Source organism: Ammodytes marinus (assembly GCF_949987685.1).
Source record: "Ammodytes marinus genome assembly, chromosome: 8".
NCBI classification, from domain to species: Eukaryota; Metazoa; Chordata; class Actinopteri; order Uranoscopiformes; family Ammodytidae; genus Ammodytes; species Ammodytes marinus.
The window spans coordinates 9,731,338-9,747,838 of NC_137212.1; the positions used below are offsets into that span (position 1 = coordinate 9,731,338).

Here is a 16,501-nt window from a genome sequence, read left to right on the forward strand (position 1 = left end):
GAGGAAACACATGACTTTCAATTGTCACTTTGTTTTGTTTTCATTAGTAGAAAAACACATACCAATGCAGATGACACATAATCCTTCAAATATGTTGTCTTGGAAATCAAGAAAAAAAGCACAGTTCGCATCTTTGAGCTCTAACAAAATTGTTGAGTGCATTTCTGACTAATGATACTATTTGAAAAAAAGATTATTTCAATTCTTTAAGGTGCTACGAGGAACTTTTAAATACCTCAGTTAAAATGCCCCAGGACACGACCCTTTAGGGGTTTCCCACCGTTCTGGGAGGCTCATCCAAATGTGTGAAATCCTTTTAAAATGTATTAAAAATAGTAGGAAAATAGGTGTGTCAGGGTTTTACATTTCACAAACTTTCAATAAAATATTTTAATTGGTTATTGTTGTACCTTTGTAACTATCAAGTCAATAGATAAATACAAACTGGACTAAGAACAGAAAGTATACTGTAATTCCATTTCTTAACTAAAAGTAGTCAGGGATGAGAAACAGAGCGGAAACAGATGCGGCTGAGGCGCTTTCTGCCAACACAAACACTGTCATAGGCTTGCAAGGACGCATCCATTACTACTGCATTTCCTAGTATGAGATGGAAAAGGTCAGATGCTTTCGGTCCCCAAAGGAGGTTGGTGACATTTCTGACAAACGTTTTGTTGAGTTTAACCCTCTATTTTTACATGTATCCTAAGCAGTCACATTTACAGAGCCCTTCGCAGTAGCGCCTGAGAAAACTGTGCATTTGTGAGTACACAAAACAAGCCAGAGCTGAAATGATGTCATGGCTATAACAGGTAGCCTACTATTTTTTTTATTCTAACAAGTATCATTAACTGCTTTCTAAAACCATGTTCTAATATCACAAAGTGAGCTGTAAGCAGATACGAAGACCAATGGATTCCATTACAACTTACCTGATGTCCTGGTTGTGTCTAAATGTTGACAAATGACAAAGAAAAATATGGGTTTTTGAGATTAAGTTTTAAGAGTATTATTAATTGGGTCTGCTTTGCCAGCAGTAATGAGTAGCCCTCTTAACACAAACAGACCTGCAACCATTTACAAATATATCTCCTACAAAAACAGTGATCAGACTTGAGATAGGAAACTACAAGTTGTGTCTAAATGTAAGTTCATTTTCGGTCATCTCTTTTGGGGATTAGGTTTCAACCGGAGAGACATGTTGCCATATGCTTGGGAAAAAACTGATTTGTACTCCCCAGAGTCTAACATAGTCTGTGTTGATGGGTTAACATTAACAGCACTGTATACATTTATGGACATAATTTAAGCGTCATCAAAAAGTAGAAGAAAAAAAGAGTGCGTGGGTGATGTAGTGATGTAGAATTGATGAGCACAAAGGAAGATGATTGCTCACAAAGTTCCTCATAAAAGAAATGGCAATGCTCCACAAGTTGCCGGCCACATTGTGGCAAAGGGTTCTCATGGCTTCACTCTTTATACACTTTTAAAAAAATATATAATGATCTATTTTCATTTGTGAGAAGAAGAACATTCTGTTATTTTCCCCTGTGAAATCTTCAGCTTCCAGCCAGATCCGCCATGAACTGTCATCAGAACTGCCAACACATTAACGGCTTTCTTGAGAGTGAAGGTCAGTGCTATACCCCCCACATCACTGCTGAGAAGAGAGGGTAGGTGCCTACCTTCTGACAACTCAAACCTGGATGCCAAGATGCAGTGTGCCAAGAGATTTGGCATTTTACAGAACATACTTGGTAGAAATGGAATGGTACTATAATAATAATAATATTGAAAAGTATGTTTTACTTAGTGTATAATCACTTGAAAATAAAAGTTGTTTTGTTTATTACCTTAGAATTTGTGTTTTTTATCTACATAGGAACAAACTATGACTTTCACCACTAACGCCAAAATACGGTATACATTTTTATAGTATATTTTTACATTTATATGCAAATAAGGACAAAATTCGTTCTGCTATTTATATGGTAGAAAAAATATTAAGAATGACACAATTCGTGTGGTCAATTTAGTATGCTTAAAAATACCAGGATGTTTACTAAATCTGGCCGTGATGATTCAAATATCAATGAAAACTATGTGCATTTAATCTTGACAGTTGACAACACTTTTCACATCTGCATCATCAAAGGTGAGGTCATAGCGACGGTTATGTGAGGAGACTGAAGGTTAAGCTGCGGGAAATCCAATTGTTCACTTCTTACAACAAAGCACATCTACCATACATCTCCATCAATAATCACTGCAATGCAGCAACAGTCCTCTCCAGAACGTCCCCTGTCTGAAGAGAGCTTGGCCTCAAGTGACTCCATTTTCCTTCGGGGAAGTAATAAAACAAATTTAGACTTTCATTAAAGCCACTACGAGTAACATGGCACGTTGGCGTCCCCTTTGGACAAAAGCGGTAGTATTTTTACGACGCCCGCTGTCGCAAAGCGCGTGCCAGGCGCGTGAGTGTGAACTGAGAAGGGAGCAATATAGTGCATGTCCGTGTGTTGAAAGTGTGAGGACTCTTTTCGGCTCCGTGAGAGTGGTTTTGACACTGCATCAACTAATGCCAGTCACTGCCACACACACCTGATTGCAATGAGTTGAGCAGTGTCACCTAACTACTCTCTCTCACGGAGCTGAAAGATTACGTGTCCGACCATGTCCGACTCCTCACAGAAAGCGAATGAACGATAGACGGCAGTTAGTATGGATCACGATGAGGTAATGTGTTTATGTTGTTGTAAATAATTACTATTTCAGATAATGGTTATCTGATGATGGTGAAGCAAAGCAAACTTTGTGTTAGTACCAACCGCTCATTCATTTAGGAGTAAACACTGCAGTCTAGTTTCGCTCTCGTGAAATTGTATACACGTTGCTTGGCAACGCCCTCGTCCCGCCCGTAGCCTATATCACTCTCCCTTTTAGCTTTTCTTCATTGCATTCTCTTTTTTTTCTTTGATGGTTCAGCCCCGTTATCAGTCATTATGACGACAAATAACTGTATCAAACAAGGCTCCCGCTCCCCTTCCCTCACCTGGAGGGATAGGCTTCTCAATTCACGTTGCAGCGCCACACTGAAATCTGCGACCAATACGGATATGTGACCATAGAGCTTGCACGAGCGAACCGAAAATCGGACTGGGTGTGCGACCAGACCAAAAGGAGTAATAAAAACTATTTAAAAACGTCTTTCTTTGCACTGATGGTCTTGTTTGCTGTTAAAGGTAATTTATGATTATCAGAGGAAACATGAGGCTGTTTAAAAGATATTTAAATGTTACTCGTAGCCGCTTTAATGTGTTTGCGTGGTGTAATTTCCTGTTCGATACCTAACAGATTTGTAGGCCCAATTGTCAGGTACCTTCACACTCTATCATACATTGTGCAATGTAATTCATCTTTGACACGTTTATATCCTTAACCTGTAAAAAGAGGAAGTTTATTATCTTAACACAGTTGATTTGTTGATGGTGTATGCTCTTGATAGAGTTTGATACCGCTAGGTAAAGGTTCTTTGTTTCTTGCCACATTACAGTCATGGTTTTAATTGAGTATTTTCACAAACTAGAATAATAATCAATTCAAATTCATTTAAGCACGTTTCAGCTGCTAAAAAGATGAGGGTGCGGATGAGAACCTTATATTTTCCCCCTGTTCAGTGTGTTTCTGTGTGGAGGCCGAGGGGCTTGCTTTGTTAAAAGACAGACCAGGTGGCTTGGAAAGGAACTCAAAACCCTGCCATGTGCAGTGATATTGACCTAGAAATGAGGAGAATGAAGGAGATATTGTGTAATTGTTGGCTTGACAAGTATTATCTTGGTTGAGTGAGTACACTTGTGACCATCTATTCTGTTCTATACAGTTTATTTAAAAAAAAAAAAGTCAAAGGAGCAAAATGTCCATCAGTATCAATGGTGAAGGATGTGTCTAGCTTATAGAGGAGAGTTTATGACGTTATGTTGAGTGACACTGTTAGTTCATAGGGAATTGTCTTTTATTCCAGGTCCAGTCATCTCTCAGCTGCCCACCAGCTGCCCTCAGTTTGTCTGTCAGACCTTCACACCTGCTTCTTATCATGCAATCATCCTGCTGGTGCTCAGCTGCACCTCGTCTACTAATCAAGCTTAATGTATGTACTGTGTAGCACTCCCTCAACAGACGTGTGTTAGACCTGACTTTGTTACGTAACCGTAACCGCCTGTTCTGCTGTTTGCACGAGTGGCCAGCCATTTGCTTTACATTGAACCTCGCATTATTATTGGGACAAATAGCATTTGCAGAGGAAGCAGATATTTTTTCATTTCAATTCCATGGATTGACGTAACCCATTGTCTTAGTTTCACAGTTAATAATCTTTTTTCAATGTCAACATGACTGATCTGGAAAACGAATGATAGACAGAAGAGGAGTAGACCCAATAACATGATGATGTTATCTACCAAATGACAGATTAATCGAGGCTTTAGGTTATATACTTTATACGGAAAATAGCATAATAGAGAGAAAAGGTCAAATGGTATTGTAAGAATTGACATGTCTTTATACAATTAACAAGGCAGTTGAGTTAAAAAAGGAATCCATATTTTGTCCCCAATCAGTTGGATCAGTTGAAGTAGCTTGATAGTTTTATCACTTCAAGATAGCCCAATAGAATTCACCTTGGTACGGACTTGTACTGTTAAAAACCATGTATAAATGTCCCACATGCTTAATGAAGGTTTTATCTCAACATAGCATCAAGTATCAAAACATGTCAACAACTGTGTGTAAAACGTTGCTGTTTTAGATGGATGTGTGAACACGATCATAAAAAAATGCACGGACGAAACAAATAAAAATTGACACGCAGCAGTGAGATGAATTACTGTAGCCAAGCAGCGTTTATTATCCCAACTTCTCAAGACAATAAACCAGGGATCCAGACACGTAGCCCCTGGGATGTATATGTTGGGTGTCTGCGCGTGATAGTAGATAAGTGGCTTGGCGCGTGCGTGTGTCAGCAGCGTGTACGTGCTCCCCTGCATGCATGATCACATTAGAGCACCAGATCAGATTTTTAATTAGCGGGCCTTACACAGCTGCTTGGCCTTAGGAAAGCAGGAGAGAACATCCAGCAATAAGCAGGTTAATGCTAAATGAAGGTCTGATCAGGCCTGAGAGCTTGAGCCTGAACAGACTTTGGGCTGCTATTACAGCTGCAGGCGAAAAAAAGCACACAACAAACACAAGCCTTATGCAACATGGCCACTATACATGACATGCTGTAGATTTATTTCTCCTTAACAAAAATCTAAAGTGTCCTGTGTGGTTGATGACCAGAGAACCCTCTGTACACACAGGAGCAGGTGACTTGAAACCGTAATTGTTTCATTGCCTGCTCACTGCCATTAATGTCCTGTTAAAAAATATGTTAGGGAAACGATTGATTGCCTCTGCCTCTTTCCCCTAAAGCGGGGACTATTAAAGCACAAGCAGCCTCCACTATAATTGGATAAATGTTTGTTGTGGAGGTGAACTACTGTTAATCATGAATAATTCAATTTATAACGTGGACAAAAACCTCAAGTCATGTATTTTGTATGCACCGACTTTTATTTTACTAAAATATTACATGCTAAAGTTCCGGCTTTGTATGTATTTTAGATAAAGTTATTATTATTATCCAATAAGATGGTTGCGCAAATGATAGCCTGAATTTGTTTTTCTCAATGGGTCTTTCACTTTGGTCCAGACTATAATATCTCAAAAGTACAGGATGGATTGCTATGAAATTCGGTAGAAATACGTGATTCTCAGACAATATAGCCTATGGTGACGTTGGTGATCTTCTATCGTTTTACTGTAGCTCAAAGAATCACTGTGCCTACGTTTTGTTTGTCATTTATTTTATGTTTATTTTTCCTAGCTTTTGGAAATTCTGTAGAAGGGGCTAAAATAGGACTACTGAGAAACCTCTGCTAACACTATCACAAACCACATGTCAGGCAAAGCAATAGGGAATGAGATAAATCAAGAGCTACGACAAAAGGAAAATTCTAAATTAAAACAATGTTGTTTCTTTCACCATTGGCTTGCTCGTACACAGACTGAACTGTGATTATCTTCCTCTTTAAGACCGATCTGAGCACAAACCACAGTTCACAAACAATGTTCATTAGCATGCTTTTGGCAGACATGTTTTGGACTGGAAGTATAATTCAGGAACATATTGATGAAGCCTTTGCCGGCTCATATGTTGTTTTTTAAGTCTGTCATGTACAGTATATGCTGGGAAAGCTGTAGGAAATAAGAGAGTAAGACTGTGTTTCCAATAATTACAATAAGTATGGCTGTCCATCTCTAGACTCGATATTATATTCTTCTTGAAGCATATGATGTCTAAGTTTAGATAAGTACCCAAGGAATTTAATAAAAAAAACAAAAGGCTTGTGTGCAGAGCTTTGATGGATGCATGTTTCAAACCAACGTGTTTACCACCGTAGAATGTGATTTCATCGTCATCTAATGTCACTGCTGGCGCCCTGCTGGCGGTAAAACAAGTGGGCAACTAATGATCCAGTTAATGTGCAGTAAAATGTTGGGCGCTAAACTGTGTGCTGTCAGAATGGAGAAGTAGCTCAGGGATGTTGATTTAACTAAAGGAAAGGAGGTAAGGTACACTTAGAGAGCGGATATTGTTACGCAAAGCCAAAACACTCTCACTGTCTCACTGAGATGTACAACACTGTAGGTTTCTTTACTGTTTGAAGGTGCAAATTGGGCATTTGTTTATCTTTCTAGGGCATGATTGTCCCCACCAGGAAATCCAGCATTTCAGCATATTTGGGCTCATTCCCTTTGTTTCGAAGCCCACACCTTTACTGTTTTGGTTCAGTTACAGTGTTATATAACCTCGTTGCCTGGACAACAACACTGATAATCCCATTGCGTCATCCATCTCGACCCCTGTGTGTGTGTGTGTGTGTGTGTGTGTGTGTGTGTGTGTGTGTGTGTGTGTGTGTGTGTGTGTGTGTGTGTGTGTGTGTGTGTGTGTGTGTGTGTGTGTGTGTGTGTGTGTGTGTGTGTGTGTGTGTGTGTGTGTGTGTGTGTGTGTGTGTGTGTGAAGAATGTATGTATTCATTTCCTTTTATGTATGTATGACTTCTCCAGAGAGTTTCTAGCTAAACATTGCACGATTTTCCCAGCAGTCGTCTCCTCAAAGAATAAATTAATCAGCAACACGGGATTAATCGGCAGTAAGCAGCATCGGCTCAGCATACTCAGGGTGTTTCCAAAGACTAACCCATTTTAGGCCTGCATGGGAAAACTCCTAGAGTACTAATCCACTTTGGAGCGCCCGTATAAGGGTGTTGTTAGATTATGAAGCACTTTCACAGGTTCTGTCGGTAAAAAAAGAAATATCCAGGGAACTGGTATTCTATTTTTGTGCATGTTCCTAAGCAGCAGAGCAGGCAGATGGAATTAACAAAGTAAATATTTACCTCACAGTGTCTGTTGAAGTGAGATGTTCGGAAGAATACATTTAGATAAATGTATTTACTTTATAATGCGTCATGGCCCCACATGTGTTGCCCTTAAAAAGGCATTAAGTCTAGCTGTGAGTTTGAATACAGCTGCAACTAACAGCATTCACATTAATGGAGGAAAATGGAGCTGAATCGAAACAAATAAGGATGAACCAGTCTTGGACACCAGGGATATCTCATCACTGTCATTGTTGAAGAAAATAGTTAGTTGTGAAAACATGTTTGGAAAGTTCAAAACTAGGATTATAATGTCTGTATAATGTTTAAAACACCAGTCAGCTAAGGTATTTCTTTTGGTCAGATGTTAAAGCAGATGTTCTTCTCAACTAAAGAGGTCAGGACATATACAATATGTAAATTAATTCGGCCTTGATATAACAAGCTTTTTTGTTGTGTCCAATTTTTGTTATATCCAATCCGCCCCCTGGTGATGATTAGTTAATAATGTTATATTCTGATGTGGTAACCATTAAGAATCAGTACGGCCACTGCCGCAGACTGCGGAGTCTGCCTGCTGATTATGGGTGATTAGTGGGTGTGTGTGTGTTGCAAAATCATTAAATAGTTTTCTTCTCAAATCTCTCCAAGAAAAAAAAAGCTGGGTCATAAGCTTTATTATGGGATAGTTATCATGGGAAGTAAAGATTGACATTGAGATCATGAAATAAAAACAGCTGATGAACATAAATACAACTTGACACACAAACATAATTAGGTTCTGATTGTATTCATTTTATTGGTGAACAGTTACAGATATTATATACAGGAAAATTACATCATTTAATAAATATATCTACACACAGTATCTAGTTCACAGTCATATTTCCCAATATACATTTTAGTATGCAAGGGCACATTAAAGTGAACACACCATGCACACCGTACAGTGATAAACATCTGATTAAACTCTTTGACGTTAAGGGGAACCTTCACAATTTTACCTTTTCTACCACTGTACCACTGCATGACACGCACCATTACAGCATACTTAATTCCCACTAGAATTAGACAAAGCCCACATTTTCACGATGCAGAGTTCTTGTTTATGCTGAAGGCAAATTCGAAGGCATGTTATTACAGTTAATATTTAAGAAATTAGCAGGTTTTACATCAATAACTTACTTATTTTGAAGTGATCGGAGCACATAATATGATAAATCTGGCTTCTGTGCGAACATGTCATAATGAATAAGTAAGGCTCGGCAAATGTAAAGCTAATTGGTTAGTAACATTACATTGAATGTGCCCAAGTCAATGTGAAAACATCATCATCCTAATAATAATTAAACACTGATTTTTTTTAATACTGACAGGTTTTGTATAACATGTTATATAAAGTGGGTAATTCTTACAAAGAACTTCTTACTTTATTACTTTAAATATAAATATATTCAAACAAAACAAATCCTTCACAATGTTCCTCTGACAACATATTCCACTGGCAGTAGGTTCGTTTGAAAGTGTGTCTGTTGGGTGGAGGTAGCTTTAGATTGTTTTTTTTTTTTTGTCGTTAGTATCAATACAACTTGGCCCTGACTTTGAGAGCAGGTCATGTTTTGCCGTGACACCAGAAGCAAAAGCTAAGCTCCGCGATTGCAAAAACATACACATTTATATTGCAATTATAAAAATAAATAAATAATACCATCATTCACTATCATATTTATGATTCAAAAAATGCATGGCAGCTGATGATGAATGCCAAAATATTAAAATATTTTCAGACTCCTACACAGCAAAGTATCAAAAAGGAAATACAGTCTTGACCACATGTCACATTCACCTTTAGGTCACCTTCTTAATATTTATGCACCGCCAATTAACGCGTGACTGTTCTTTGCACGGTCACAGTATTTCTTCTCCTTTTTCCCCAGAGCAGCGGCGTCCTGTGTCTGACACAGATCCTGGATCAGTTTGGAGTGGAGGAAGCGCCTGTAGGAGTCCTTCTCCATCAGGTTGTAGATCATCTTCTGAGCTTCATCGAAACTGGACGGACTGGCGTTCTCCACTTTCTGCATCGTTTCTTCTCTGGTCGCTGAGTCTAAGTTTACCTTATATTACATAGAAGGTGAATGAAAGAAAGGGTTAACATTTGAAAACAAAATTGTATTTGCATTTCAAGTGCACCAAGTTATGATCTGGTATGAATGGGAAAATGCCTTGCGGAGGAAAGTTAATCGGAAAAGCATTTTATTAACTTCCATTGCCCCTCTAACATAGTAGTAAATATATTTTGATTTGTATTTTGTTTTCATTGAGGCTTAACCCAAAGAACTGAGTAATGCACCAAATGTACTTCAGCCATACTGAACATCCCACTTCAGGATAAAGATCATGACTCTAATTAAGAAAGGTGACTGAGTGGTCATAGTAAAGCAGTGTTGCATAGGCACATATGCATAGCTTTGTAGTAGGCTCCAGGTATTTACAGGTATTGTGCAGTTGCATTCCTATTCACAATATTGCCTTTAAGGCTTTATTTTCTCATAAAATTTTTGAAGAAATGCCTTATAAACCAGCTTAATTTACTTTTCCTAATCTATGGCTACATTTTCCTGAGGCTCATGTCATGTGATATCACCATGGTTTTCAGATTTCGAATCAAACTCCTCACCTCTTTAGGAGCGTCTGCCTCCACATATTTCTGGCACACCTGCTTGGCTCTGGTGGCCAACTCTGAAAGGTTAGTCTTCTTGTAGTCTTCGCAGGCAAGCCAGAAGTCCATGTTCTCCTCGCTGAACTCAGACTTCAGGAAGCTGGAGAAGATCATACGCCCAGCTAACAAAGATGGAGAAAAAAAAATGTAATATCCCCATAACACCTTCCAGACCTGCGAGGACATGTGCAGAGGTTTGTGAAAACACATTGGTGAGGCTAATTGTAGTCTCATTTAAAAGTTGTACTTTCCGGGTGTTATTTGTGCAGCCTAGCAACAATACAGTAGCCCATATGCATCCGGTCCTTTTGGATAAACAAGTCTTTTCCAATTACCAAACCAGTTGATGACAGAGTACAGTGCACACAGATCTGAGCCTTTTTTGTAGAAGTCGTATTTTTATCACATGGATTCATTTGGCATCTCTACTGTTCTAAAAAGCTACATTTGGACCAAGAGATGGACGTAGGAGGCCTCTGAAGACAAGATAAGATATACAAAAAAGAAGAGGGCGCCTAATGAGAGTTGGCAGTCGGCAAGAGGAAGTGATGACGATGTTGAAGTTCAGTGGATAAGGTCATGGAACGGAGAGGGTCAGAAACTCAGCTGGTTCCCTCAAGGCCATCGCTCCCCTTTCTGTGTCCTCGCGCTCACACAGCGCAACTCTCAAGAGGGATTGTGCACACTCACACAGACACATACGCACTGTGCACTGGTCGGCGCGCCCTGAGGGGCCATGGACTAGTGCCTGGAGACACGTAGCAGAAAGACCAGGCCATGAGAATGCGTCTGAGAGCGCCTGTTTGGATGCGTGTTTTTCCCTAAGACAAGTCTCTCCCGCATCTTGAAAAGTGTTAATGTGTCAAGAGGAAATACTGTAAGTAGGTTGATGCCACATGTTGCTGCAGTTTGATTTCTAATTTTGGGCCTCGCAAACTGATTAGGCATCACGTTTTGAGATCGACCAAAACCTTACTGGCAACCATTATCGAGGAATGTGAAGGTCACTGCCTTGTCTGATAATATTCCCATGATTGCAGGGATCATGAGTTTTTTTTTTTATAAACCGTGAGAGAGATTCTGCTGGAGAACTAATGAGTAAAGCATCCTCCTGGAAGTGTCAGTATTAATTGAATCAGACAAAATCCTTAGGGTTTGCTTCAGATTTCCACACAAGCACATTTGTTTTGTTCTAGCTCAATTTCAACTTATTTTTTTTAAGTTGTGAAACAATGATGTGACACTTACATTCACTGCTCATCACGTAGCTGAAGGACTCCTTCCATTTCTCCACCTCAGCTGCAGTGGGAACTCTGAAAAGCACATGAGTGGGGTGGGGAGAGGGGGGGAGTGTTACTGAGGCTGCACAGGATTTTTCAAAGGACTGCGGCAATATCTATGCAATTATTTCAGATGTCGGATAACGTGAATAACAGTAAATGACGATTTGCAGAGACACACAACATGATTGTTCGGGATGTGGTTTCCTTTAGAGTTTTATAAATAGTGTTTATATCCCAAGTAACATGTTTCACAAGACAAAAAGTATTTAAAATATTTTCTCATTCGTCCAAAGTTAAGACATCTTTGTAATGAGGTTTTCCCTCTGTTCTAAATGAGAAAACGCTCATCCAGATCTCAGCTGCACCGATTCACTGATCATTAGCAGCAAATCGAATCATACCAACATGCGTCATTTGACATTTACACAGCAACAACTCAAGAATGCCTCCCAAAGGTTTCATCATGTCAGAAATTACAGCATTAGTTAAACAAATCGATAGCTTAACGCAATTAGAAAATTCTAATTTATTAATTCCTGATTAATGTACGTATATCAAAGATGCTCTGCAGCAAGTACGTGCTCTGTGAAGGGCGATAGTGGGCCGAATAATGAATAACTACATATGTCTCTGAATGGGTTATGTCACGGAAAAGGAAAAAGTTGTGTGTAAACAGCTTTCTTAAAGATCAGTAAAAGGCTTCCCTAAATGCAAGACAGTTACAGTAGGCTCAGAACAAGACATGATGTGTTTCTTCAGCAAATGTAATACACTTTTTAAATTAAGAATAATTGTACGTCAAATGAATATAAATCATGGATGATTTAGAAAATGTTTTCCATGTTAGACAAACTCACACTACACACATTACAAATATACACATGAAATGAGAAGCAGGCCAAAATAAAGCAAGGGCCACTGAACCAAAATATTTAAAAACAGTTAAGGAGGAAATAAAAATACTTTCAATTCTGAGGCGGCACATCTTAATGCCAGAGTTAAAAGCATAGTTTTAAAAAAAAAAGATTGTTAAGTAATATAAGTAATATAATCCAGACCTCCAGTCAAGAAAGAATGTAATGCATTTTGGACTTCATCAAAGTAGGTGAAAGGTATCTAGGTCAAACTCAAAATAGTCCACACATGAAGTGATTAAAGATGACTATTAACACATTTTTCGGGAAGACTATATTTATTATTATATAACTGGATAAATGTATCCTCCATGTGGTAGAAAATGCAAATCATGAATTCCTTTTACAACATACTGTTTGCACAACTTTTCGTCGAGACTAGAGAGTTTGCTGCTTTTATCTTAATCCTTCAGGAATGGGGTTCAGCTCAATGTGAGATCTGAAGATTAAACACAAACAATTTTTTTTTTGCAATGATCCACAAATGGAACATGAGTTCCTCTGACCTCTTTGCAGCTGCAGCGGAAGTCTTCTCTTTCATCTGCTTCTGGTCGGCTGCTTGGGGCTCAGGCTTCTGGAGCAAGTGGCTTATTTTGTGCTTGATGTCTTTGGCGCTGCGGAGAGGAAGACGAGACGACAGTGAAGGAGATGCATTTCAGAAGATTTCAGTTTGTTTGTAGAAATAATATCCACACAAAGATGTGCCTGCATGAAGATCTGCTTACTGTAAACAAGTCATAATCAAATGGTTCCCCTTCGTCTATATTTTGCTGTTGCTTTCTTAAATGAGTACATGACTTTCTGAATTTTTTAATTCAGGTGCTGTTTCCACCTGGTGTGCTCTTACCTTTTCAGGCATGATGCCGGAAGTGTTGCAAGTCCTTTACACATTGTTGAATGTTAAAGATCCAAAGTCAGTAATGGAGTCGTATATGATGACAGATAACACAAAATTGTGATTGTGAGCAGGCAGTGTTTTTATATCAGTGTTCTCCGGTATTAGACTGCAGGATGCGGGAGTCTCCACCCCCAGCTGTGGTTTTATACCTCTAGAGTTCACGCTGACGGAAAACTGACCAATCACACCAGATAGAGAGAGAGAGGGAAAAAAACAAGAGAGGGAGAGAATTTGAAGGAAATGTACAGGCAGTGAGATCGTTGGCCACCAAAACAATAGGTGTTTACACTGAGGAAGGAGTACGGAGAATTTGAGGAATTAGTGAAATCGTCCTTCCTTGTGGATAAAACTGAGAACCTGACAAAGTGAGAGACTTAGGGCCGGTTTCACAGACATGGATTAAGCCTAGTCCTGGACTAAATGGAATTTTGAATGGAGATTGTCCATTGAAAGTACAATTTAGTCCAGAACTAGGCTTAATCCATGTCTGTGAAACCGGCCCTCAGTCTGTTAGTGCTAATGTAATAAAGGAGGCATTTGTGGGAAAGTGCTGTCATTTGTTTTTACTGGTGGGTCCACTTTCTCTTAAACAGTTTAACAGTCCACTAAACACTGCATAAAGTCTCTGTCATCCGTTTTGCAGTAAAGGGCCATATTGAAATACATACTTAATTAAGCAAAGCAAAAATGTGAATTTTAAATGATGTCACTGCCAATTAAGGTTTAGCTAAATTAAATAATTAATAAATTAATTTTTCGAACCCTTGGTAGGACTCAGGGCCCGGCTGTGCCCACCCAATCAATTTTTTATTTTTTGGGTGGAAGTCCAGACCCACTATCGGACGGACCTGTTCATTCGCTGTCCAAGAAAATGTCAAATAAAATTCAGACAATTAATGAATACTAAAGAATATAACATTACCATGCATTGCTTCTAATTGTATTATTGGGTGGGCAGGACAGCCTGCCTCCAAGTTACCCACCCGCTTCTAGTGGTCACTGGTCAGCACAGCCGGCCCGAGGCATAAGCAAAATGAGCGGTTGCTTAGGGTCCCGACTGCCAGGGGGGCCCCCCCAATTTTTTTTTTGTTAGTTTTTATTTTTTTTAGTTTGTGTGTTTGATATCAACATCATATTATGTAAATGTAAATTATCATACAATAAAAGGAATACAATGTTTTGGTAGATAGTTAATAGCTTAATAATTGAATCAGTTCATCTGGGAGGTAATCCGAGGTTAACTGATCACGTCACGTTCAAGTCCATGGCATGCACAGTGTGTATTGAGTTTATTTAAAACTATTTTAAAATGGGGCTGCCCTCAGTTGCCCAAGCACTGTGTATAGTTTATAGCCTATTTCAGCCTCGTCTGTGGAAAAAAAGATAACTGGACAACAGAGTTATTCTGCTTCGTTCCTCTCACTGCATTTAAATGAATTCATTATATTACAGAAAAATATGTCCCGTAAAAGAAAAAGAGCACCAAGCCCATCCCAGAGGACCCTGCATAATATTTTATTTCAAATGTATATTTCTATGGAAAATCCAAGTGCCTTTCTTCAATAGCTTCTAATTCATCCGACCCAGTGTCTCCAAATTATTTGTTCACACAAAATTCCTCAGATTTAGCGTCTTAATTTTCCTCTCAAAGTGAACCCAATTCATGCATTTCACTTTAAAAAGGTAAATAAAAATCTCCCGGGGGGGCATACCCCCGGACCCCCGCAGCAGGGTCGTGACCTCGGCTGGCTACTATTTTCACCCAGCTGGACATCGGAGCCAAAAGTGGAAAGACTATATATCTGTATAGTATATAGCTCAGGGCTCTGTTTCCCGATAACGTCCTCTCTTAGCGAGCTACGAAGACTCCTACGTTATGACTTACCAAAGTTGTTTACCTCTGTAGTCGTGGTTCCCGAACGGTCTCGGAGAAACACTCCTTACGTCGTTCGTACACTGCTGAAATCGGTTGCTCCGAGTTCGATTATCCATTTCCTGCTCATTTCATGCGCAGCTGCATCTGTCTGCTGTCTAATCAAATCTACCCATGCATTTCTAGTGTAATATAAAGTCATAAATTAGTTTGTTGAATCATCATCTGTGTTTTGGAACTCTTGTTTTAAAATCAAAGTATCTTTAAGAACACTAATCACGTTACTTGCTGGGTCAGTAATGAAACTGAAAGTAGATAGATATAATATCGCCAATAGCCTATATAAATAAAAACAGACGGCCCAAACAGCGTCCAAATGAGCTAAAATCCTAAATACAATAAACAGTAACATGGCAAACTTATTTTAAGGTAAGCTCTAATTGATTATTCATTAATTTTTTCGCACGTTTACATGTTTTGAGGCGGAGGATGACGCTGAGAGCTGTCAGCTGAGCCGGTGTGGAACACAGTGCGGAGGTTCTAGTGTTAACCATGTCGAACATACTACCATAGCCTATACTGATTTTTTTAAAAGATATAGAAAATATAGAAACAGCGGAGGAGATGAAGATTGTTTACAGCAATTATTTTCATCATGAATGACTTGTGGCAGTTCCATGCGCAACAGGGATGTCACTCGTGTCCGTTTTACGCATTGTGCTTTACGGAAGGAAATGTGGGGGTTTGTATCTCCGGCGATGCCACAGCGATCGCAGGGACTTTCACTTGTGTCATTAAACTTATAAATCTGACTGTATTTCATATCACAGGGACACAGCGATGACTGTATTTAATAACAAACTGATAAAAACGATCCGACTGTAGGCTATAGTGTATCACGTAAAGTATTTTCATATTGACGGACATCGCATCCATTCAGTTAATGCTGATTGTCAAGTCAGTTAGATGACTAACAAGTAGGCTACTTGTTCATATAGTTTGAACACTTTGTGAATCAGAGTTAATGGTATTCTGCTAAAATATATAATAGCCTAAGCATACTTTAAATATACGTGATATACACTATACAGTTGGATCGTTTTGAACAGTTTGTTATTAAATACAGTCATCGCTGTGTCCGTTTGATATGAAATACAGTCAGATTTATTAGTTAAATGACACAAGTGAGAGCTGAAACATCCCTACGGTAGAGCTAAGAAGGCTCTGCGGGCGCTCCAGACCAACCTTACCAACGTATGACGTACGAAAGAGATTCGTAGCAAAGAACGTTTCGGGAAACAGGCGAAACGTTAAGTAGGAACTCTACGTAGGG

The 16,501-nt window shown here is 39.1% G+C and overlaps 1 protein-coding gene across 1 annotated transcript; it reads right to left on the minus strand.

Moving 5' to 3' along the window:
* Positions 1–9,349: 9,349 nt before the first annotated feature.
* Positions 9,350–13,384, minus strand: LOC307253984 (regulator of G-protein signaling 5-like; the record flags this gene model as incomplete). The annotated part of the gene is made up of 5 exons (XM_080032207.1): positions 13,245–13,384; positions 12,904–13,011; positions 11,449–11,513; positions 10,159–10,322; positions 9,350–9,595 (listed from the first exon to the last, which is right to left on the minus strand). The coding sequence occupies exons 1-5, from the start codon at positions 13,286–13,288 to the stop codon at positions 9,350–9,352; spliced, it is 627 nt and encodes a 208-aa protein (XP_079888333.1). The 5' UTR covers positions 13,289–13,384.
* Positions 13,385–16,501: the final 3,117 nt, after the last annotated feature.